The sequence below is a fragment of the Cylas formicarius genome, unplaced genomic scaffold (assembly GCF_029955315.1).
Source record: "Cylas formicarius isolate icCylForm1 unplaced genomic scaffold, icCylForm1.1 PGA_scaffold_10__41_contigs__length_53128322, whole genome shotgun sequence".
NCBI classification, from domain to species: domain Eukaryota; kingdom Metazoa; phylum Arthropoda; class Insecta; order Coleoptera; family Brentidae; genus Cylas; species Cylas formicarius.
This window is the reverse complement of record NW_026844214.1, coordinates 32,433,641-32,460,156: the sequence shown is the minus strand read 5'-3', so window position 1 is coordinate 32,460,156 and position 26,516 is coordinate 32,433,641. Positions and strand designations below refer to the sequence as shown.

General features: G+C 32.4%; 1 protein-coding gene across 1 annotated transcript in view; it reads left to right on the top strand.

The window, feature by feature from the left end:
* The window catches only part of LOC132708372 (protein CBFA2T1), an 85,016-nt gene extending 58,590 nt beyond the window's left edge, over nucleotides 1-26,426 (top strand). The window contains exons 3-10 of the mRNA XM_060680684.1: nucleotides 11,930-12,096; nucleotides 12,320-12,502; nucleotides 13,948-14,094; nucleotides 15,187-15,320; nucleotides 22,777-23,076; nucleotides 24,185-24,477; nucleotides 25,067-25,167; nucleotides 25,668-26,426. Of these exons, the coding sequence (XP_060536667.1) occupies nucleotides 11,930-12,096; nucleotides 12,320-12,502; nucleotides 13,948-14,094; nucleotides 15,187-15,320; nucleotides 22,777-23,076; nucleotides 24,185-24,477; nucleotides 25,067-25,167; nucleotides 25,668-25,880 (1,538 nt within the window). The 3' untranslated portion in view covers nucleotides 25,881-26,426. The remainder of the gene's footprint in view (nucleotides 1-11,929; nucleotides 12,097-12,319; nucleotides 12,503-13,947; nucleotides 14,095-15,186; nucleotides 15,321-22,776; nucleotides 23,077-24,184; nucleotides 24,478-25,066; nucleotides 25,168-25,667) is intronic.
* The last annotated feature ends 90 nt before the right edge of the window (nucleotides 26,427-26,516 follow it).

Genomic DNA, 26,516 nt, shown 5'->3' with positions numbered 1-26,516 from the left:
AAACGATGGAAAATTTTCCCTCGGAGATTATTAATGCTCGCGGCACATTGACGTGTGTGGTGGCGAATAGGCATTTGAATCAGAAATCTTTGTTGGTGTCATCAAGTTTTAATTTAGCAAATTATAAATAGAGTAAAATGTATTAAATATGAAGCAACTACGAAAATTTTTTTCAGAAAGTCTATTCTATGTGCGCATGCGCGAGATTTAAAATTTCGTTTTTAACCAATGACCATGCTGCATTCAAAAACCAACATGACCTCTCACAGATTGTCAATTTAAAAAATTGAAAGATACAATAACTTACGGTGTGTGTCTATCTAAAATAAGAAAACTGGTATTTACCTCAGACGAACGGAACATCCTATATATATGAAAATTTAAACATTAAAATATCTTGATGGAACTATGCAACCTTTCTATTTAACTTTTTTTCTAAAGTTAGTAGTTTCTGAGTTAGAATAGGGGTAGGGAACCTTATTGCGGACACCCTATACAACTTTCTTGTATCCACTAGTCTATTCAGTGTCATTATTGCTCTAAATAACCTCTTCCTACATGCTCTACATGCACTGATCAAGCGTTAACTACGCCACTTCGGATGTTTCCGGTTGGGAGCTATCGGATGTTTTCAGATATTTAAAACATTGATTGTATTGATGATGAATGTATTCGTGTGGTTTTGGAAAAATGTACCTAAAAAAATGGTGGTAGAAAAAGTATAGGTTGGTACAAGCTTATGAACTTCAGAGACTCTGGATCCGCTTGTGACTGAAATGTGGTTAATAAAATTAATTGCACAATATTTTTAATCTTTTAAGCATTTTTTGAAATCATTATCAGAAAGTGCGTTCCAAGAATCTCATGGATTCGAACTAAAGCAATATAAAGAAATTAGAATTTTTTTTCTTTCTGTGACTTTTGCAAAAAAAAAACATCAGATTTTTTTTGAAACTTCAACTGGAATCAAATCTGCGTATAACATACAAATAGGTTAATGCAAATTAAGCTCAAAAACACGTTTCCAAGCGCAAAATACAAATTTGCGTTAGTGCTTTTATCTAGCCACAGATCCGAACATGAATTAAGTGACTCCAGAATATGATTTCCGGCCAAACAATGGTAGTCGTGTATAAATTCATTAACGGATAAAAATGCGCCGAAATGTGGGCCTGATGGCAAATCGAGGACCGAAGTAAAACTAAAATAATAATTAATCTGTCAAAATCATGCACGTGAACATCATAATACGCGAAAATCGCAGCAACTCATGAACCATCGCGCTGCCATGAACAAATGCTGCGGTAAACATGGCGGTTGGAAGGGCAGAGCGCGAGATCAGTGCGGATGAAATCTATTTTTTCAATTAGTGGGTGAACTCAGTTAAGATTATTCCGGAAATTGGACATTAAATATAAAAAAAATCTTAATTATTTTCGCTAAAATTGAACTAGGAAATATTGTTTAATTTTGTTCATTATTTTTTGTTTGAAATTTATAATTTACCATTCTGCCAATCCCTATATAAAATAAAAAAACTAGTTACTTTGTATTTATAGATGAAATAGGAAATTCAGGATCTTGGCTGCAACTAATTAAACATCACATTGCTAGTTTTTAGAAAAAAAATCACTTAAAGATTTTGATTAAAATTATGTACTATTTAAAAAAACAACTTATTTTCCTCTAATTGCCGATTTCCATTTCCTGGTGTTTCAGGGGAATGTTTACAACTTTTGAGTGTACAAAAGTGTATAGTTTTAGGTAAAATTTGGCAAATTGATTTTTGAAAGGTCTGTTACCAATTTCCAAATATAGTTTTATAAATTAAGTTATAACCAAGATTAAATGATAAGACACAATAAACCACAAAGCACATTTGCAATGTCAATTTCTTACATTTAAAATGCTTATTCTTTTCCAGTTTTCAAATCGAAGAGGCACTCTTACACAGAAAATTAAATATTAGAATATATTTTCTTTAACTCTGCGCTCTTTCTGAGGTTCTTTCCAGCGTAGATGCAATAGAAGTGAAGTGAAGTGGTCATTTATCTTTTATTCACAAAAATTTGTTTAATCCCTGTTCTAATAGCTACATTGAAATTCGAGTGTCTTACGTTAGTGCCTGAATATCCTGGCAGCATTGGGTGAGTGTCCCCAGCGAATCAACCCAAAAAGTCAGTGGGAACGAAACAGTGAGTGAGTAGTGATCATTAGCGTTCGCTCTTTGGCAATTCTTGAAAACGTTCTTATTACAACAATATTGCTTGCAAGTTTTTCAGAAATTGCATCGACATCAGGTTTCAAGGTGAGTTTTTCATTTAAATGAAATCTTAAAGATTTAAAAGCTTTCTAAATTTTTGGGACGTTGTTTAAAGGCAAAGATTGTTTTTGTTGTTTTCTGCTTATTTAATTTTAAAATGTTTGTTTTAAACCAGCCATTAAGTTTATTCATCGTAAAGTCCATTCTGTGGTTTAAATTCAGTTCAGTATTGATAATTGTTATTATACTGTTCTTTTGCCTTTATTTTGTTGAAGTAATATATAAACCGTTTTACCAATATTAGTAAGCTATCAAATTTCAGATTTTTATAGTAACATAGTATACCTAATAGTTTTATAGTAAAGTCAAGCTGATGCTCTAGATATAATTTCCGAAACCGTTGTGGAGATCCATTAAAATACATCCTTTATAGATTTCTATACATTATAAAAGTAGCCACCCTATATAATGGAAATTAAGTCGAAATTCTTAAACGACGAAATTCCATTTAAGGACATTTCCATATCCACCCTTGCATTAAACAACTAGACATCTGCGGAAATTTCATTACGTCGTTTAGCAGGATCTTTGACTGTCGCGCCCGTTAACTAAAGCACCCAATAACAAAAGTGCCGATTGGGCAAGAACTGGCCTGTCTGAAGCGACGCTTGATATCATTAAAAAGGCAATAATGAACACGTCGAGCCACTAAGCGTAGTCATCCTTTGCACGTGACGGTGTCAAATATCGCTGGCGTCACGTGAATTTGTCGCCCTTTCATACGTGGCTTGCATTCGAACAAAATAGTTCATGTTTTAGTCAAGAATTTTCATGCAAACATTGTTTTGTTACAAAAATATCTACTTTTTACAAAAGTTCTGGATTCCTCCTGCGTCGGTTTTTACTGAGTCGAACTCGCTGACGTTTCGCCAATCATCTTGTTGGCTTCTTCAGAGCTTGACCCAAAACTGCTGTACCTGCTTATATATTATTTGAGGGGGGCGCAGCTAAATGAGGGGCATAAACACCGTCTCGAATGACTGATTAACATATTGGTGACAGGTAGAGACCTGAGTCGCGGTTAAGATTGTTAGATTGTTGAGTGCTTAATATCTTTAATGTGGAAATTATTGGAGAGAAGAGCAGAGGTAAGGTGTTTTAATTCTGGGTTCAGTGACTCGGGCTGAGTTAATTTTACGGCTTTGTAAACAAGAGAGTTGATAACCGATGATTTTTGGGCAGGATGGTGATGTGACCATGCATTAAGGTATTGGTCTGTGTGCGTATGTTTTCTGTAAACACAATGACCCAATGTTAGATCTGATTTTCCATTGATAAGAATATCTAAGAATGGAAGGTTATTATTAATTTCCAACTCAATGGTAAAACGTATGTTAGGGTGTATAGAGTTTAAATAACTAAGAAAATCTACTAGGGCTTCTTGAAAATGAGGCCAAATAGCAAAACTATCATCGAAGTGGCGTAATTTTGGTTTTAGATGAAAGGTGTCGAGAACTTTCTTCTCAAAGGCTTCCATATATATATTCGCGATGATTGGTGATAGTGGAGAACCCATTACTGTTCCCAACGTCGTTACATAGCAATGAGGCCCAAAGAAATCCTACACTTGCCACTGTGGTCCTTCCTTACATTCAAAAGATCACTGATCACATATCAAAAGATGTAAAGAAGTATAACGAGAAAAAAGATTTACCACTTGTCCAAAAATCTCGCAACATCTTCAGTCCGTCAAAGACAAAATTCCATTTGAAATGCCACGAGTTTACAGCATTCCATGCATATGCGGCAAAGAATATATTGGAGAGACCGGTCGAAAAATATCAACTAGGCTCAAAGAACAAGAAAGAGCCTTACGACTAATAAAGACAAATAAACCCATCAGCTTTTGCCGAACAAAATCACGAAACCGGACATAAAATTTTATTCGATAAAACTAAAATTCTTGCATGTAATCAATCTATAAACAACCTAACAATCTTAACTCTGGTCTCTACCTGTCACCAATATGGGAATCAGTCATCCGAGACGGTGTTTATCCCCCTCATTTAGCTGTTTAGCAAGTACAGGTAAAAATGCGAACCAGTTTCAGTCAAGCTCTGAAGAAGCGAACCGACACAAGAGGAATCCAAAAGTTTTGTGAAAAGTATTACAGTAGCCTGTGGAAGTTAATTTAAAAAATTAAACATATCTACATTAAACGGCTTGTCAAGTTTGTGTTAGAATATTGGATATATTGCTGCGTTACGACGTAGCAAAAAATATGACAAGCAGCACAGGGAGTACAGACGAAGTCCTAGCTTTGCCTATGGACAGCACTCACGACAGAACTCAAATCCCAACCAGGGAAGACCGGAAAACTTTCTCAGTTAAGGTTCTATAGCTATGGAGAGACTCTCAATAGATTCTTTGGCTCGCAGTGACGGGCAAGCCAATTGCCAATCGCCTCTAATTTGAATCTCGAATCTTGTACAAAATAGCAATTAATGTCACTAACAGCTGAAACTATAATCTACTACTACTGTCTTCTATAAAGTTGTGTTTCACTTTTATAGATCGCAGCTTGTTCTCCCGATATTTGTTGAATATTCGAGTCGAAAAGCGAGGTATGTAATCAGGCTTCCGTTCTCGAGCTCCGGAGTTCTTTTGGTCGTAACTGGTTAGGGGCGAGTCGTAATATTAAGACTTAACTTTTAATGCACTGACGTTTCGTCTGTAAAAAATACTCAATAATAAAATGCTTGTTACTTTCGAAAAACCGATGATTTTTATTCTACCATTATGATGCGCAAAAAGGAATTTTCTCAATTTTATGACAAGCAAAATTCTCATCGTTCTTTCTGATTGGCTATAGAGTAACCAAGACCAAATTGGCAATAACATCCAATTTTGAAGTTTTCAAATAAAATCACTTTTTTTCAATAGCCACCCGCATATATTAAAAAAAAAACGCATATGTGATTTTGGAAAAAATAATCCCAAAATTTAAAAAAAAAGTAGCCGAAATAAAAATGAAGTTAGTATTAGTTGATCAGTAGATCGGTAGATACTTATACTCAAAGACAATTTCGTTCTTCTGGTCCAAGCATGTTGCTTTTTTTGAAACTTATGTTCGATAAAAAAGAATCAAATGCAAAGAAATCTTTAAGGAAAAACACAATTTTAAATTTATTTGAAAATGCAAATTTGAATAATTAAAATACGCACATGAACAATTATTTGAGCTGCATAGTTACAGTGAAAGTAACAGCAGCGATTACAAGAATGTGGACATCGCAAGTAACCTTAGATATATCCAATCGTTCAGATAATGGACGGACAATATTAATTAAATATTTTTGAGATTATTTAGAAATTATTATTTTGACTAAAGGGACGTAGGTATGTAGGTAGGTTTGAGTTTGCGGAATATAAAAGTTACTAATACTTCATCCGTCGAACTTTGCCTTCGACCAGGCCCGTTTCCAGCATCGACTCGATAAAGTTGCATCAAACTCCAATCTTCTGCTATTGACAGCCTGTTGAAGCGGGGTGGCAGCGACGCGGAGCGGTCAAACAATCGTCTGCTGGGATATGTTCATGATGGGGAAATACTTGGCTTTGACACCTCCAACCGTCGTTGACGCAATTGCCAAGGAACTGTTTTTTACACATAATTTTTAACGGACACTTTGCTCGCTGTTATTTCCCATGGTGTGAACTAAAATATTCGTCACATTGGTACCGTTTACTTCTACTTTTGTTTGAGTAAGCATCAAAAACAGCTTTTTTCTACTGCTTATTCTAATATACCCGATTATGCACTAATCGGGTGTGCGCGATGTATTACTATGAAACGTTATCTTGATTACACATTGTCGCGAGTTACTTTTGCGCGTTTGCGGCATTTTAGTCATAGTTAGGAGCCAACTGATGCTTTCGGTAGATTTAAACCACTCATTAAGTCACTTAGTATTTGTGTTAATTTGCAAAAATGTGAAGATAGATTTGTGGAAAAGCAACAGACTTATAAACTTCTTCAGACACTCGTTTATTAAGTGCGTTCCGCTCATGCCCAAACAAATTTTCGTTTTTAAATTATCATTTTTTTAAAAATCACCCTAGACAGGGTTATTCTGTAATTCTGCAGGCTGTGTTCCAAAAGTGCTAAAAGTATAAAAAGCCCATGGCAAAAAACTATCTTAAAAAAATAAATCAATTGGTTATTACGGCTACAAATTGAAGTTTGATAATACCAGTTTCAAGAACTTGGAACATCCTGTGCAATTTTGAATTTTCATCTAGGCTGTGAATGTTTTTCAGATCTCCCTAATGGAGCTAGGCGAAAACTTATGTAGATATTTGGACCTAGATCTTTATAAAACATATAATTTTAAAAACCGCATAAGTATCTAGTACCTTTTAAGAGTTATAGCGCGTTTCTGGAAAATATTATGGAAAATTTTGGCTTTTCATCAAAATATTTACAAAGCAACTTTTTGCGAACAATTTAATGATTTCAATTAAGTATTTTGAAAAATAATAACAACCAAAAAATTGATTTTTTAATATTTTTAAATCATTAAAAATTACTTGAAATTTCCGTTCCAACAATACTTGATATTTTGCTAGATTCTTATTCAAAATACAAAATGAAAAAGTAGGCTTTATACGAAACGGCCATAATTTCGCAAACAAATGCCCGAATTTGTCAAATTTTAAATTTGGTTGTTAGTACGTCGATTTTTCATTCAGTTTTTCAAATAATTGGGATGTTATAGTTGGTTTCATGAAAGCTAAGAAGAATGCGGAAACAACAAGCAATTTGCGCTACGACCGTTCTCGTGAACAAAAACAATCAGACTTTCGGAAGATCGAGACACAACTTTATTAATAGTAGTCAATCAATCAGTACAAGAAGCAAGTGGTGTTAAGACACAAGAACAAGACTAGCAAGAGTAATGTTAGATGAACTTAAAAAAGAACATACATGTCACACAGTCCCAGAAAAGCATGTGGCAATAAATTTGTGTGAGTAATTTTTTTCATAAAAACACAAAACATTTTCGAAAAACATGCTATAATTGAAACGGAAACAGATATCCATCTAGGGTCAATCACTTTTAGAAAGATTAGTTTGCGTTTGAAAGTATCCCGTTTCGCCTAGCTTGTACAACATGGCGGGAAGGACGCTTGTTTTCCACATAAGCATAACATTTTTATTTTTAAGTTAATTTTGTTTTAATTACAGATAAATGAAGCAATAATTGTACACGTTTCGATATCGGACAATATGGTCAGCCAAGTGTGGCTCTTCTTCTTGGTGTCACATTGTTGACCACTGCTGAAAATCGTGGCTTAAAAACAGTTTGGTAATTTTGCGATTTCTTGGCAAATAGCAACTTTCAGTTGTTTCAGTTTCATCTTATGTGTAAAGTGTCCACTAAAAAACCTCTTATTAGAGACAAACCAGAAATTGCTGTTCATCAACAGTACCAAATGATTTTAAGAGTGATGCATAACTTAGCTTAGCAGTGTGCCACCACGAAGAAGTTACCTAACATTAAAATCCGAGATTGAAACGGGTATTATTATCTCTTCATTTAGATGCAATTAAAAAAAATTATCTTGAAAATTAAATAATGTCATATTTATGTGTTCAATTGATCTATTCAAGATATATACACAATATTTGTTAATGCCATAAGTAAAATTATTTTTAACAATAACCTATTTTTATTATCCTCTTATCCTCCCAGGTATTTTCACCCTACTCAACCTTACAAACACCAAAACGTTTCTACGTTACGAAAAAAACCAACATGAAATAAATTATGTTACGTTGTTTTTTAAACATGATACAAAATAAATTACGTTTCGAGGTTGCGAAAAGTAAATCCATTGATAGCAATTAATTAATTTATTAAAAGATAAATTTCAAGTGTCAAATAAACTGACTAATGGGAACAAGGCTTTGCATAACACTTTCTCAACGCGAAAACGGCTTTCATCCAATGGTTCCGTCACCTGCAGCAATTTTCGCGCCATTATCGCAGCTACAGTAGACGGTTATACAAGCCGCGTTTCAATACAACGATTGTTCTAATGATTTGTCCAGAAAGACCTCTGGCTTTGAACAAGGCTTGGGCGAGGCGTGCTAGTGATAGGTTTATATTAAATTTCGAAATCTTTAATGAAGTAATGAGTGTTATTCGAAAATACTTTTAGGGTCGTTCATTTTTCTTTAATAGATTTTAGAATTAAATTTTACACTTCACACTGAACGGAGTTTCTAGGTTCCACCGAATTTTTCTTTTAATGTTTTTTGAAAGCTATTACTTATTCCCGTAAATATATTTCATTATTTCGTTTGTTTAGGTGACTCATTAATAATTAGACAAAATAGTAAGATTTACCCCAAATCACTTAGATAAAATGTAACTTAATACTGATTTGTTTTTTGAGAAATTTTTATAATATAGATGATTTATGGACAAAATTTTAGTCCGCATTCATATAAGTCATAAATTACAATTAAGTTAAAACTTAAAAGCAAGCGATAGAACAGAAAATTTGTTTGCAAAAATTAACTAAATCGCTATAATTATACAGTAAAAATAAAGGGCTATTTACAAATATGCGTTTCAAAAAATGATAAGTTATTAACAAATTAAAATCATCCACAGTTAATATAAACATGAGAGCTAGATACCTCCGTGTGAACCAACTACATATCACTTGTAAAAGAATCTTTTATTTTGAAGATATCCAACAAATACGGTGTAATAATAGGATATCAAAATTACCAATGAAATGACAGGTATAAAAATAATCAATAACCAAATAACCAATAATAATTGGATGTTAATAGTTTTTCCCTTAATCTGGTAAGTATTTAATTACTTGCAGGAAACGGTTTGCAGGAAATTTAAAAATAAAGTATGGATATGATAAAATGTTAAGAAGCAAATACCGAAACAACATACAGGGCATTTTATTTAAATATTAAAGTAATTTTTATTTTTTGACATAGCGACCGACAACACCCGGAAGCTGAAAGCATCTTAAGTCGGCATGGTAGAGTAAGTAACTGATCAATTTTTGGTCAAATTTCTACGTTGCGTTACCATAAAACGTATAATGTTCCATTTACTGTAATACACCCTGTTGATACAGGGTGGTTCGCATAGTATGGGAGAATAGATTTTCTCAGACTCTGTTAAAAAAGTGAAAAGAAACAAAAGTTGTTTGAATTCATTTATTCTCTTAAAATATTATATTATTGTATAGACGGGGTGTTTGAATTTTTTTTATTTTAAATATCAACAAACACGTTTCCGAAACTCTGAGAAACTGCCAAGCTTTGTACTGTGTTTAAATGGGGTATACCATGAGATATTGTCGAGTAAGATGTCCGCCGTTGGTCTTCATGACAAACTGATTGGGTTTCTCAGGCCATACATATCAGAGCGTTCACTATTTGTCCAGCATAATGGCTTCAAGTCTTTTAAATTTACTGCCGCCATTGGTGTCCGCCACTTTTCCAATTTTATTAATAATATAGGCTCTAATATTTCAAGTCAGATTCTACTATTTGCAGACGACTTGAAGATGTATAGGGTAATAAGTCAACTAGATGACTGCAAAGCTCTACAGAATGGCATAACTACGGCTTCATTATGGTGCATCAAGAAGTAAATCCTATTATCTATTTCTATTGTATTGATTAATACTTATCCAGTAGACAGTGGGATGATCAGGAACCTCGATTTTAGTGTCTAAAATGATTACCTAGCTTTGGCTAAATTTGGTTAGTTTGTTGTACTAATTTGGTTCCCCATTTATAGGGTGCACATTAATAAATTAGAAATGATTCAGCGAAAATTTCGAAGGTACCTTTCCAAGTTGGATGGCTAGTTTGCACTACACAGACATGTCCAAGTCTGAGATTGGGCGCCTCGGTAGTATTAAAGTGTTGTTCAGAGCTACTTCAGCAACTTCATTTTCTTGTTTATGTCATATTTCGTGAACGACATAATATGCACTTACTGCAACCAAATACTTCTACAATTACAATAGGTTTGAAAGCGAGACTAGCATGGATTTATTCAACGCCAGTCTGGTCTTATTTAATAACACTGTTAACGTATACCTGACAGGTCAGTGATTTGTTGTCTTTTCCTAGTCTGACACAGTCATATATCCATATGGCTAAATATTTTTTATTGTTACCATTTTCTCATTTCTTTACATTTGCGTGTTATTATGTTTATCTAAGTATGTTTATTTTTTTGTAAAATTAGTGTGTTGAATTGTAGTTAGACAGTAAAGCTTTATTAATATTATTAAGCAGAATATTAAATATTTGTTGAATTATCCGGAAAATTCTAGACATAATTATATTAGAACAAAAAATGTTCAGATTTTCACAGTTTTTAATGATTTATGACAGCTGTTTCGGCAACACCTTTCCTTTATCAAATACAATATTCCGACACCTATACACATAAGCAGGTAGTAACATATTTTTAATTATCCGCATGGGCTTATAAATTTGAATTTAACAAGGGAGACGCATTTAAATCCAATTGGTCATTAACTAATAGATTCGAATATCTCATTCTGTTTATCTCCATAGCTTCCAACAAATTTAGTTATTATTATTATTAAAAACAATAAAACTAAATTACGAAAAACTCAAAAATCCGGAGTCTGCAAGTTGAAATGTGGATCATGTCCAAAAAATTAATATCGGACAAACAGGTTTAATCGTGTTAAATGAATTTTCAACAAGTAAAAGTCACCTCTGTCCAATTCTAGACAGAGTGACAAAAGTGACGTTTGCAAGTCTGAATATTTCTCCACTTAAAGCCGTTCTTATATGTTAGGGATTGATTTCTTTATAGAAGGATCTACTTTAATTGCCTATGTTGATATTTTAGAATTAAATAAATATACTGTGATCAAGAAGTATCACTAAAAATTTTTTTTTTCTAATGGAAATACCGAATTTTAATTAAATTATCTTATTTTACATAAAAAAAAGGCTTTGTATGATGCCTATTTTTTTTGTAGATTTGGAAATACTAACAATAAAACGTCTTTTCATTGTAAAAATGATGTGAGGCCGAAACATTGTGAAAAAAACAATCTAGCCCTGCAGAAACGTCACTATTTTGGCTTTTTTATTATGGTTATATTAATTTAAAAAAAGATCCCAAGTCTATAAATAAAGTAAATTAAAATGACACTTTATTATTTACAATATTCAAATTTTTCTATTAATCATTTGAAGCAATGTTCTTGTAGGTTTTAGTCTATCTGACTATTTTGCAGCAAATTTAGAAACTTTAGTGTTAATGTCTGATTGATTTTTTTTGCCATGCCATTATATTTGTTATTAATTATAATTATTTTGAAACTTGACAATAGGAAATCTTACACAAAGTCACCATTTTTAAATGCCAAATATAATAAAGTTTTATATACGATGTTTTCATTTCATTCAATTTTGTAATGTTAGTTTTTAGTCATTCTGTTTTTTTTTTCAAGATGTCAACACATACCCCACTAAGGCAGATCCTCTCATCCAGCACTTACGTGCGTTAATTGTTCAGTAAATAAATAATAATAATAATGGTGAGGCAATTCCTTTTCTGGTTGTTTCAGTAATAACCAAAGACCGTTGCAAAACTCCTGACTCGCCGGAAGGGGCCCGGCAAGCAAATACTCCACATTCGCCTTCTCAATCTTCACCACCTACACGTGACACATCTTCTCCCATCAATAATGGCAACCCGAACAGTTTAACTCCTCCACCTTTACCTGCATCCGCAGTAAGTAATATCACATTTATAATACACAGTTTATTATTGGAAAGGGAACAAGAATAAATGTTAAAAACATTTTCTTGCGTGATTGATGAGTTATTGAATATAGATTAGCTTGAATACTAAGAACATGATTGATTATTTTACGTAAACAAGTGTCGTTAGTGAATATTAGAGTGCACACTTGCAATGTTATTCTTATAATAAAAAGAAATGAAATTATTTTTAGGTATTATCGGTGTCGCTTGAAACTCCGCGACCCTTATCGGATCAGCAGTTCATTGGTTTTGGCGGATATCCTAACAGACAAGTCTCAAAACTGAAGAAATTCTTGAGCACTCTGGTACAATTTGGAAACGATATCAACCAAGATGTGGGAGAAAAAGTCAAAACACTGGTTTTAAATTTAGTTGTAAGTTAATCTTCGTACCAACCCGATAGCAGTGGCGTCAGACTGCTTCTGCGGTTTTTGTTCCCAATCACCCAAGATAAATAAACCCTTTGATTAGTCGAACCAATACTATCGTGGTTCTTGTTTTTGTGTTCTTGGACCGTTCTGTATATGTTCAAATCAAGACATTTTTCTTGGGTATATATTATGGTCCGTTACGTAAAACAAAAGAAGAAAGTTTCTAATTCGTAATAAATTTATTTAACGTTTCGACCGGTGTATTCGGTCTTTTTCAAAAATATCTAAAAAATTGACAGAAAATATCTAAAAAATTGACAGAACGAGAACAATAAAACTTACCCTAATTTTGAAATCGATGTAGAAATAAACACATTTAGATACAACACACAACGGCACGATTTAAAACTGTAGAAATAAAACTGAAGATATAAAATTGTAAAACAGAATTATAAACGGAGTAAATATTGACAATAACAATTTGTATGCGCGTGTCTGCGAATCTATCGTGCGGACTTAGATATCAATTGGCACGCGAAGCAGAACTAAGAAAGTACCTTTTTTTTCCCGGCGATGTTATTTATTTACTTCATTTTTTACTTTAGATTTAATGTTGTAACCCGTATTTATTTAGTTTTTAGATGATATTTTATATTTAAATCAGAATTGTATGGTAAATTTTACTAAGGCCTTTTGTGTCGGTTTTAAAGTTTATGGATTTTTTGTTTTTTTGAATTTCTATTGATTTGTAGAGTTCTCTTTTTTTAGTATTAGGCTCTGTTTTCAGTATCCTTACATTTTGAAAATCGAATGAATGTTTAGTTTCACTACAGTGTGATTGAATAGCTGTTTCTACTTTTGAGATACTGACTCGTTTGTCCAATGTACACACCATCGCAACCCGAACATGGAATTTCATATACTATGTTACTTCTTTTTCCATCTGGTATTTTTGCTTTAATTTTAGAGAAAGTTTACATCTTTGCAAAATGTAAACCGTATGACCTATTGTGACGTCATGTTCCTTTAGAATACCTTGATTAGATTTTACCTTGCACTGCAGTAAAACTAGTACAAAAACGAGTTGGTATACTAAAGAAAGCAGATCTACTACTACATTTTGAGTCGAACCAACCTATCGCCCAAAAAAAATCTCTTGTAATAGGCCTGGCAGATAATGCCAGTATATATATATATATATATATATATATATATATATATATATATATATATATATATATATATATATATATATATACAACTCCCAATCCAGTATGTATTTGGAATCTAAATTTCATTTAGGTATCTCTTATTACAAAGTTTTTTGAAATACCCAGTAAGTATATAATTTTCTAAAGCTACTTCAAACTCTCAAATGTGCCAGTGATCGAGCTGCAACTAAAAAATTGGTACGTACCTATTTTAATTTTGAATGATTTCCTTTCCAGAGTTCCAATTTAAGCATAGTGGATTTCCACAATTCACTGCAAGATGTTACAAACTTTCCGCTGCGGCCATTTGTTCTACCATTTCTGAAATCTCACTTACCCATCTTGCAAAGGGAGATCCTGACTATGGCCAGGATTACTAAACAGGTTGGTAAGATTGTCATGGTGTGTTAAATTTTACTATTTGTTTTTATAAAATTGTATATATACTACACTAAACATGACGGTTTAATCCGAATCATTCGAGTTCATTTGTTTTTTAGATAGAAAATTTTATTCTGCAATTATTTTTCTCTATAAAAGCAGTAATTGGTAATAGTTGATTTTGGCAGCCATTTTTGAGATACGTATATGCGAAAATTTTGTTGCTTTCATTTGTTGTAGTATTATGGCCAGGTTGAGTAAGATATTACAAATTTACATTAACTCGTATCAAGTATACCTAACATTTTTAGGTAAAAATACCATTGTTAACTCTCCTTTGCTATGCATCAAGTTTTGACATGAGGACTATAATTTTTCACCCCACCAAAGCTGAATATTATGACGATACATTTATTATTACGAAAATCATTTCTCAAAGAATAAAACCAAGTTGAACTTTTGGCCAGCCAGTTCAAGTAAATAATCTACTTGTATATGGAAACCTTAATGTTAAAAAAACGCCAGTTTAGGCACACGTTTCTTAAAAAACTATTTTAAACAAGGACGCTTTACAAAACTTTGTCTGTGTTAATAGACTATAATACGATTATGCGCATTTCAATATTGGTGTGATTGATTTGTCTCCTGGTAGTTGCTGAATTAAGAATATTTACTACCAAACTTTCTTAATCAGAACTCTGTGACAAGTGTTGAAACGTTCGTTATTCAGGAAAATCGTAAAGTGTGTAGAACGTAAAAGCCGAAAATAAAAGTTTAAAGATTTACCGGGAGAAACGTAATTAATGGCTGGCTGTATTGCAAAATGCACATGCTTGGCAGCAATAAAATTTAAGAAGGCTAGAAATTTAGGGTGTCGATTGAAGTTGATAAATTGCAAATATTTAATTTATAATCGCTTAATCCATTAAATTTTGTTGAAAGGATTGAAACAAACTGCCCAATCACGGGAAAGCTTTGTGATTGTACAAACCAGATTAATCCATTTCGAATTTCGAATGATGATCACGTTTACCATTTCTTAAGTTACAATTATCTGAAATTTAGCTAAAAACGTTCAACTCACCCCTGTTTCAGTCCGTTCTGCAATACGTTCGAAATAATGACCACGTCATTCTAGAATCCACACATTCACCGTCAGAAGCATCGGACATATTTTTTCCCACTGATTCTATGCCTATTGCGGGACTCAAACGAAGATCTTCTGACGGGTAAGTTTAATTTGGTAGTTAGTTTCAGCAGTAAATTATTAGTGAAAAATATGGTTATTCACATTACACGGTCTCGAGAGCTACAATTTTTGTATTTACGGTTTTCATTTATCGCATACGCTGCTCGAGACATATGAAAAAATCCATAAGAAAATGGTTATTTCCCGCGGTCAATCTAGACGGGATGAAGTCATTTGCTATTACAGTGTACTGCATAGTTTCAGAAAAAAATATTTTATCGGAAACCATTTACCTTATTGGGCAAATTCATGGATCGGGAAACCTGGGAGGTAACAGGGCGTAAAATCTTTAGTTCTCTCATTTTTTCAATTATGTACAATTATGTACAATTATGTACAGGTAATGGGTAAAAAATCTAAAAGACCCTGAAAATTGCCGCGAAGCGGCTTTGTGGACTGCATAGCGCGTAGCGGCATTAATCTTGTTTCAAATATGCTTGTTCTGATTAATGACAATATTAATTAAATTGATGATTACTTGAATGATTAATGATATACGCTATGAAAATGAAAAGAAATGTATAAATTTTTCAAGAAGGAACTTCTAAAAGTTATATTGAGCATATTGATGGAATTTCAGAATTCAGAAGGAGTATACAGAAGGTTTATTTATATGTTTAGGTTCATTGAAATTTTATAATTTCTATTAAAAAATCTGGAAAATTTAAGTAGTAGCAACATTGGTGCCAACTCGGTATATTTTATCTTCTTCTGAGAAACTAATTTGATAATGCGATAAACGTCGAAATAGAAGGGACCGAGGAGTTATTACTTTAACTCTGTTTATATATATACTTAGTTAATTTTTTTTTTAAGAATTCAATTGTAACAATTGTCAATTAATAATATAAAAACTTAAACTAATTTAATAAATAAATAGATCTGAAATCGGGCCCTATGGATAAATTATAAATTAAATAAAAATCAGCATGCACTCTTCTAAAGTCTTTAAATATTCCTAATAGACGCGAAACACTTATTTCAATATTTTCTATTTTTCATCAATATAAAATGGACACCGCTAGAAAATCTCCATCCCGATTTATATTAATAATAATAACAACCATAATATTCTTTATTATAATAGCAGATCGATAAGTATTAGGAACCCTGATGTACTCCTTAGAGAATGTCTACCCCGCTTAACATCATGATGATATTTATTATGTATGATACTTGAAGAATATCAGTTTTACTGTTTGAAGCTCAAACAAGCTAACACAGACGATCGTTCTCTTCACAACGTACAATAACAAATTTAGACCGACCGTTGCAAGTGACACACTCCGTATAACCACATCTCTTAAGCCCGGTAACCAAACAATCCGGAACAGAAATTCGTTAACATATAAAAGCAGCGTTCCCCGCGTATTGAAAACGCTTTATCCGGTTGTGAAATACGCCCCGAATTTCAGTTCATTTCATTCACAGGAATTATTTAATACCCAACGGCAATGGGTTTAGTTGTCGGGCTGAACTTACGGCTTCGTATTCGAAAGCCTGCCTAGCACGTCACCCGCAAAAATGCACCGAAATGCTGTTTCGTTACAATGGATATCGTAAATACGTTTTAATTTTAATATTTTATTAAACATTTTGGGAAAACCACGACGGCAACATTGATGCGATAATAAGTCCAACACATCGTCCAAGGAGCATTTCGACTTCGTTATCTTTTGGTTAGTTCACCTACAAATCAATTTCTGCCAAAGTTGTAATGTCAAGTGAAACGAATGCACGCACCAAGTGATAATATGGTGACGCTATAAATCGCTTTATAATTTATATTATAAGTGGACGTTGGCCGATCGTTGACAATGGCAACATAACCGTAGAGTGACATACTCAACTGTTCTCTGTGAACATAAACGTAATTGGTTTCAGTCGATATAAGGCATTCTCATAGAGAATGGAACGATTTTTTGCGCATGCTGCTAAATATTATACACTACTCTGCACTTTGAATCAGTTTCTTTCTAAACAGCGATGTCCACAGATTTAATTCATTTTTTTCCTGAAATTCTCTTCATTCAACATGCGCATGCGTGAAATTTCAAAACTTGTCTTACCGTTTCGTGAGAGACTGTAATGCCACATTCTTCTTCAAGTTCATGTGCAAGCGTTCGAATGGATACCATGGGATTTTCATCTACTTTTCTTCTTAAAACACGTTCTGTTCTATCCGAAATCTTACGTGGACGGCCAGTTGGAAGCTTTAATGACAATCGTTTCTCGTTTTGAGCGCGATTTAAAATATTGTACACTGTCTGCCTTGTTATGAAGAACATTTCAGACAATTCTTGAACCGTTTTTCCTATCTGCCGGTTATAATAAACCAACTGGATGACGTCCATGGATGTTCTTTTGCCGGGCATTTTAAAATTTTGACAGTTTATTGTTTTTAGTAATAAAAAAAAGACACACATTGACTAAATAACTTTCAACGATTGCTTGACTAAGATAAATTGTATTTCAAAAAGTAGAAACTGCCCAAGGTGGAAAATACGGATAAAAAATAAATTGTAAAAACATTTTCTTGACAATGAAATTCTAGACTTTCTTTTGATTTTTGATCTTATTTCCTAATAAAAATTTATAGGGGGTTTCCGTTGTCGTTGTTGGTTAGTAAATATGTGACTAAACATGAGTTAATAAAGGAAAATTTAAAAATGAAGTAGAAATTGTTCTCATCAATGATGAAATGCAGAATAAAAACTTTTTTTACTATGTCAAAACATTTCCTTGACTAACTGTATATATATATATATATATATATATATATATATATATATATATATATATATATATATATATATATATATATATATATATATATATATATATAAATCTCACTTGGCATCTTCAATGCTAGCGCTCCGAAAGCACTTCGAAGTGTTTTCGGAGCGCGAGCATTGAAGATGCCAAGTGAGATTTTGGCGAAACGTCTGCAGGATTCTAGTGGGAGTTCAACAAGCGAACGGATGATATCCCGGAATATAGTGTCATCACATTTTTCCATCCGTGAATCAATACGTATATATATATATATATATATATATATATATATATATATATATATATACAGTCAGTCAAGAAAGTCTTTTGACATAATAAAAAAGTTTTTATTTTACACTTCATTATTGATTTCAACAATAACTACTGCATTTTTAAAATTTTTCTTTATTAACTCATGTTTAGTCATATATTAGCTAACAAATAACGACAACGCGAAAAACCAAAAAATTTAAGATTAAGAAATAAGATCAAAAATCAAAAGGAAGTCTAGAATTTAATTGTCAAGAAAATGTTTTTACATACTAATATAAATTGCAAAATGCGGGATGCATATTTGATTCTACGATGATCAATATTTTGTGTGACTGCCATTAGCATCAATCACGGCTTGAAGACGGCGTTTCATCGAATAAATTAATTTTTTCACATATTCTGCTGGTATTTTATTCCATTCCATTCCATTAGAAATTGTTCTCATCAATGATGAAATGCAGAATAAAAATTTTTTTTACTATGTCAAAACATTTCCTTATATATATATATATATATATATATATATATATATATATATATATATATTGTGTGAATAACGCTGTTTAGAAAAAAAGTGTAAAGTGCGGTGTAGTGGGTGAAAGGTAGAGGCATGCGCGGAAGGTCATTCCCATCCCTACGAAAATATTATAGCCACTTGAGGTACATCGTAGTGAGGTCTTGTCTAATAGCTATGTGCATTAATCATATTTGCATGAATGGATGAATTCTTATTTATTTGTTAATGTTAAGGAAAGTGTATGACGATGCATACTTTAGACATTTTACCCTTGCATGAAGTTTTGGATGTTTCTATTCATATCGATTGTTAATCCAGTTTTTAAACAGTTTATTACGAAAATTTTAAGCAAAGTTTAAGTTTTACACGAATGCCAATCCAATTGTTCAAAAGTTAGCTACAGATTTGAAAATAAAATAATTATTTTCTTAACATCTTCACCCATTAACAATTTACCCATGCCACTTATGAAAAACAGTTAGTTTGATTAATTGAATAATTAGCATATTTCATTAATTAATTTATGACGTCATAATTGTAAAATTTATCGAATCGACTGGCTGCATAGATATTTTATTGCGTAGTAATTAAGTAATCGGAAGTTATCGACAAAAACAGGCGAGATTAAAGATTTTCTCTGAAAATTTCAAAAGTTGATGTCTACGTAATTAAAAGGCAAGAGTGTGCTCTGAAAGTGACATGAGGTGGGGAGTTAGGAAAGAGGGAAATGAAGGCAAGACCGCTGCTGTTGTTGACAGATGGCGCCAGAGGCGCCGCGTGTGCACCTTAGAAGCAATGGATCTACGATGCTCTTGCAAATGTGGTTGTTCAGTTTTGAATATTTGGTGCAATTTTTATCTAATTTCATACGAATGTGTATTAGAAATAAAGTGGGACTTTAAAACGTCGCATTATGTATGTACAATATAAAAAAACAACATATTTTGAAAATAATCAAGTAAAGTTCTGATGAACCTTTTTGAGTTATTAATTTTTTGAAACGATATCAGATATATGATATGATCTAATGAGCTACTTATAATAGAACGAAGAGAGTAGAATTTTCTGTTCAGTAGCCAACTAGTGTTAATAACCATAACTTACCCTTGTAACTTACTTTTAATGACCAATGTGGCTAGTGATCTGTATGCTAGGTGCACATGGTGGCAGAAATCACGAACCAGAAGACCTCGAATAAAACTTGCATGTGAGCTCGAATCTGTTTATGTATGTTAATTACTTTATTTCTAGTTAGTTCTTGACAAAGTTGTTGGGAAAACATTTTTGTGATATTTTTTGGTTAGTTAGAAGTTTAGTTTAGTTGGTAATATTAATATAACAAACATTGCACTAATAAAACAAACCCCTTTTTCTATCCAAACCATCTTTATAAAAATGAAAGCACTCGACATGTTTTTAGTACGGTTTCTCGCACTGTATCTATTCAGTCGATGACTGTTTAGAACTGAAACGTTAAGTACAATATAACAACTATCGAATAAATTAGTTTCATTGTTATATGTTTCACAACAAAATAAAATAAATACATGTTTTTTTACAGCAATAACAGTTATATTATTATTTTTATTTCTATTCTTTAATTCGGAAAGGTTGTGGTAAGCTGCTTGTTTTAGATCGAAATTATTAAGTCATTTCCAATTTTCATGTTGCCACTTTTTATTGTAGAGTAGAAAATAAACCAAGAACCCAATACATAAATAAAAGTCGAGAGAACGATATTCTAGAACGTCATGAAATTATTTTACACATGATTGTGAGTGACAAATAGTAGCTAAACAATGACCTGGCCGTGAAGATAAAGAGCACGTCTGTTTTAAACCTCAAAACAGTTATACATGTGGCTTACTGAATGTCTTAATCTTATATGTAACTGTGGCACTGAAAATTTAGATATAACACCTGAAAAGACAAATTATAAAACCAAAAAAGTAGGTCGCAGCCTTTTTGTATGAAATTTTTTGTAAGTTGACATTTTTAATCGAGTTTTTGATTATATATATATATATATATATATATATATATATATATATATATATATATATATATATATATATATATATATATATATATATATATATATATATATATATATATATATATATATACTGATGAACTGATGAACTGTACACCCTTGTGAAATCTTTGTTTAGGGATCGATTTTGATTTTTTTTTGTTCGATACATCACTGAAAAATGCACTAAAACCTTCTTTTGCTTATTGCTTCAACTTCAGTGCCTACGGGAACTATTTAACAAAAGAGAGAGAATGTTAATTCTTACTCAGGATTAGTTTGAACCCCCGTATATACGAATTTCTATAATTTTTCTATAGAAGGTATTTTAAATATTGTTTACGCCCCGCTTAAGGCTTTGCATCGTTTGTAAAATCTTTGATTACGGTTTGCTTTTGGTAACTTTTTTTTATGGATAGATGTTTCCATAACGCACTAACACCTTATGGTTATTTTTACATCAACCATGCCATGGCCAACTGGGACTAATTTTTGATGTTAAATATCGAAAAGGGCTATTAGGGATTTCTTTAAGAATAAAGTGTCAACGAATTCCTATTTACCTAAAATAAAACCTAACTATATTAATTTCCATGAAGTTTGCTTAAGCATTACTCCTTTAGAATGTTTGTTTATGTCAATCTTGATAATTCTTTTCTGCTGGATAGATCTTACTTACTGGATAGATAGTACTTTCGGAGTTTTTTTCAAATTAAAAATAACAACAGATTAGTATTCAGGACTACCTAAAAAAACTAGACCAATGATCAAGGTTTTTAATGTTTTAAAAAAATAAATAATGTAAACCTTGTAAATAATGATTATTTTGTACGTTTTAATATACAAATTTCAAAAATAATGATAAAAAAGACTTTTTAAGGGACACCTAATTTTTAGTATCATCTTAAAACAACAGCATTAATACATGTTAGTATTCAAAAGAGATGTAAACAAAATTAAAATATAAATTAGCGAGTGAATTTGACTGTCGAATATTCGCTTCTCCATGGCAAACTAGGTTTTTCAAAGGAAATAGTATGCCGACGTCAATCAATTTTGATATTTCTGTAATTTTCATTATTAGATGAGAATTAAAAATCCTTTTTAATTCAAAAAAATGCAGCGTTGTAAAGTCTGTTTAATTCATATCTAATCTTCTATAATCACATTTAAATTTAGGAAAATCGTTAGTATCTTTCAGTGAAATTTATCCAACAAAGAAAAATATCAAAATTGAGCCATAAACAAACATTCTACTGAAGTAATGCTTAAGCGAGGCGCCCACGATATTTGAACTTCATGGAAATTAGTATAGTTAAGTTTTACGTAGTCCCGAATAAGAATTCGTTTGACACTTTAGTTTTAGTGCCTTTTTGAGAGTTCGATTCAATAAAAACAATATCAAAATCAAACCGTAATCAAAGATTTAACAACGATGTACAGCCTTAAGACGTGCGTAAAGTTGAACCAATAAGCAAAACAACATTTTAGTGCATTTTTCAGAGACCTATCCAACAAAAAAATTATCAAAATAGAACCATAAACAAATATTTTACAATGGTGTACCGTTCTTAAGTATGACACACTGTAGAAAAACTGTTAGATATTGTCGTTTTTTTCCCAAAAAATCAAATAAACGCCTGTTCAGTCCCCTTATTGACGAATCCTGACCATGATCCGGAATAAGAAAATCCACCATGTACGTTACAATTTCGTTAAATATGCTGGGAACTAGTGAACCGGCGAACCAAAATGATTTTTTGTGCAGGCATTTATGAATGATTCAAACTGAATGGCGTTCTTAATAATAAATCAAGAGATTCTATATTTGTATTTTAGAGTATATGAAAACGGAATTAATGGGCAACACGGTGGTATAGACCAACAAGACTCGACACCTCATTCCAAACGACATATCGGTACCAATGCGCAAAACAATCCGTTCTGGTTCAGTCACCAACAGAATTTTTTTCTGCCTAACATGAACGTGACAAGTTCTCATCTGTTCGACTATAACCCTCAAAATAATCAGTCGGGTGTTAAATTGGAAGACAATGGTACATCTAAAGGGGACGAAGAGTGGAAGAATATCCATGTCATGTTGAACTGTATATTGTCTATGGTCGAGAAAACTAAACGGTGAGATGATTTTCATACAATTTATCTTTTTACCCTTCGAAAACGGTTTATCAATTCCTACGGCACTAAATTTGCACTGACTAAAGTTGCTTGCATTGAATAATCCATAATTTTCTTGAAATTTCAGTTAAAGAGCAATTGTAGGGCAACTTTAGTCTTTACTAGATCTATAATTGGATTCTATGATTAAAAATACCTAATTAATATTAAACTGGATTGATAAGAACTTTGTAAAGAACATATATTTTTTTAATTCAAATGGAAAGCGGATAATAAATAAATAATATAATAAAGACGCTTCTATTAAGAACGTTAACCAAAAGACCATAAATTATCTTATTTTATAATAGAACTCAGAGGGCTTTCAAGCCCGGGTCAGGACTTGGGAACACCGCGTTCCGTTGTATTTTTTGTTTTAATGATTAAAAGGTCTTTTTAGTAATTTTTTATTTACATTTAATTTTTTCGGTTTTTTTTGTATTACTGCTTTTATCAAACAATCGCTACGCATAATTTTCATGACGCAGAAAATAGGAATTTCAAAACAAATCACCCATCCTCGAGAGACCTAGCGAAATTGTTTGTTCAACCGAAAGAAGCTTTGGAACCATTTATTTTAAAAATTGAAACAATTGAAAATATATAAACTGAAATATTAGCATTTACCAAATGCAGAATTTTTATGCAGTTTATAAGTAATAAATTAAGTTTTACAAATCGAATTAAATGATATTTAAAACAATGCTACCACATAAATTAAGAACTTGCGGTTCGGAGAAAAATTTCGTCCCTGTTTCAATCAAAGTACGATTTTCTACCCTTCTGGGGTCGAAAATGTCATTTTTCAAGGGGGTAGTAGAAAAAACAAATTTCAGTCTCATTAGATTTTTTTTTAATGTCATCTGGTTAGTTAATTAATGATTAATTATCATTAATTAACTAACCATGTTGTTAACCATTATGTTAATCACTTTCAAAAAAACTTTTGCAAAACTGTGGCGATGATGTATAAAATTAGCCATCATCCCTGTTAAGTGTTCAGCAGTGTATTTTCCATCATTATCGACATTTTAGTGACGATGTAATTAATTACATATAATTATAAAAGGGCTCTTGCTATTCTCCAACAACGCAACGCCGCTCATCAGGATCCCACGTCCGATTGGTTGAGGAAGCAAGACGTAAGTGTCGATCTAAAAAAAGCTGCCAACGAAATACTGTCACAGGCTATCAGACAAACGGAAGAAAGGGTTGCGGACGTTCGCAAGAGAGCAGAAGATGCCGTAAATGAGGTTAAACGACAAGCAGTAGCCGAACTGCAAAAAGCAGTTGCTGCAGCCGAAGTCAAAGCTGGAGAATTATTGGCCGCCGAAAGAATTAAAATGGAAAAACTTTTAGTGGGTATGAACTTTTCACTTTAAATAACCTGTATCCAGCCTCCCGCCCGGTACCGGTATACCGCTGCAATGACGGCAAGATATAAGGGAAACATTTTTATTGGACTAACTAAACTTGTCGCTGCCAACATGCAAACTAAAACTTGCTATAAACGTCTCCCTTTACTTAATTATGCTATCTACGAGCAGAATAATATTTGCTTCTGGTTTGGAAAATTCTTAAATTTGAATTGTTTTGGTATTAGTATTTGGTTAGTTGCGAAAAAACTGAATATTTAAAATTTTGTCCGCTCCTTGACACACCTAACCTTTGTAAAGTAATGTAATAAAAAATAACAATAACGTTCATCGGCAATGATTAAGTTTATTTAGTGGCCTTTAGGTATACGGGGTAGTTCATTTCACGAGATTGCTTTATTCTCCATCAGTTTTAGTTTGATCGAAACATTTTAAATACCAAATTTATTTGTTCTTCATGATATTAGAATATATTCTACAAAGAAATTTGCCACTGGTAAAGAGAGTTTGTCGCCACAAATAAATTTCTGCTCTTATATTGTATTATTTATTTCTTACATTTGTTTTTACTTCAGAGGCGCGCAAACATTCGGAAGATCCAGCGACTACAAATCATTCTGAATTTGGAGAGAGTAACCAGTCGCCGTCAAGTCAACCGGCACCGTCTCAACAAAATGTAGGTATATCTCCATTAAAAAATAATACTATTTATGCAGCTATGCGATATCCAGGATAGGTTATGAAATCACATTGGCACTTTTCTAAATGGTACAAAGTGTAAAGTATCTCAGGCGGCAAATTATCAAATTTTTATTTTTCCAATGTTTTCCAAAACATGTATTTGAAAAGTTGGTGTAAATGAAACTCTATAGTTCCATACTGTTCTTTTTTTTCAAATTCTTTTTTTCGTAACTGTTGCCGAAATGTTCAGAAAATTGTAAAACACCGTCGTAGTTAGTATGTGGGTCTGTGTTTCGGCTTTTTGCAACTCTGTTTTAGCCTTTTGTTTTATCTATAAAAAAATGGCGAAATATTTAAGAATTGTTTGAATTTTAAAATGTAAAATTATGTTAGAAATTAGTATTTAACCAGCAATGCTAAACCTCAAAAAACGAAAATTTCGCATTTGATTTTGACGTTTAAGTTATTGTTTTTGTAATTTATCATTTTCTTTAGTCATGCTGGAACTGTGGCAGAAAAGCTCACGATACATGTTCTGGCTGCAGCTTAGCCCGATATTGCGGTCCTTTCTGCCAACATAAAGACTGGGAAAATCACCACCAAATTTGTTCAAAAGAAAAACGACAGTCTCTTGCTCCTAGTGTTTCGCCAGTCGTCGGAACGGCAGCAATAGTTACTCAACAGACCGACTCTCGAACCAAAAAGTGACACTCAAAGAAGGGAAGAAAATTTAGAAAATGTTATTAAATGTCCGATGTTGCACATGTTTCAAAATGTTGATCCACACATGAACCACGATTAGAAATAATTCAGCCAACTCATAATGTTTTTTAAGTTATTCCATATTATGTAGATATTATTTTCTATGCAAAGCAGATTTAAAATTTAAATAAACTAATAAGTTAGATCAAGTACAAGTGTACAAGTTCCATCGACTGGAGTTTTTACTTTCACTGCAATCAAATTTTAAACAATTTTGGATCAAGGTGGTTTTAATGATAGTATAAAATGAAAATGATGCAATAAAAATATATAAGATGAAACAGCTGTTATGTTTGGGTAACCCCTAAGTGTGCATTTTGAAATCCTTGGGTGACAAAAACTAATAACGAAAAAACTGACAGACCAAGCAATTACTATCATCATGTGGTATGTCGTAAAAACATAACTTCTGGAAATATAGGGCGCTTGTCTATGCTGATAATTCAGGCACTTTTGAATTCAATATATGGAGAACGCAAGTGTGGGATACTTTCAAATTTCGCTTTTAACCAACAAAAATTGTCATTTGAAACCAACCAACACGATCTTTCGTTGAACTGATTCGCGCATGCATACGCCGAA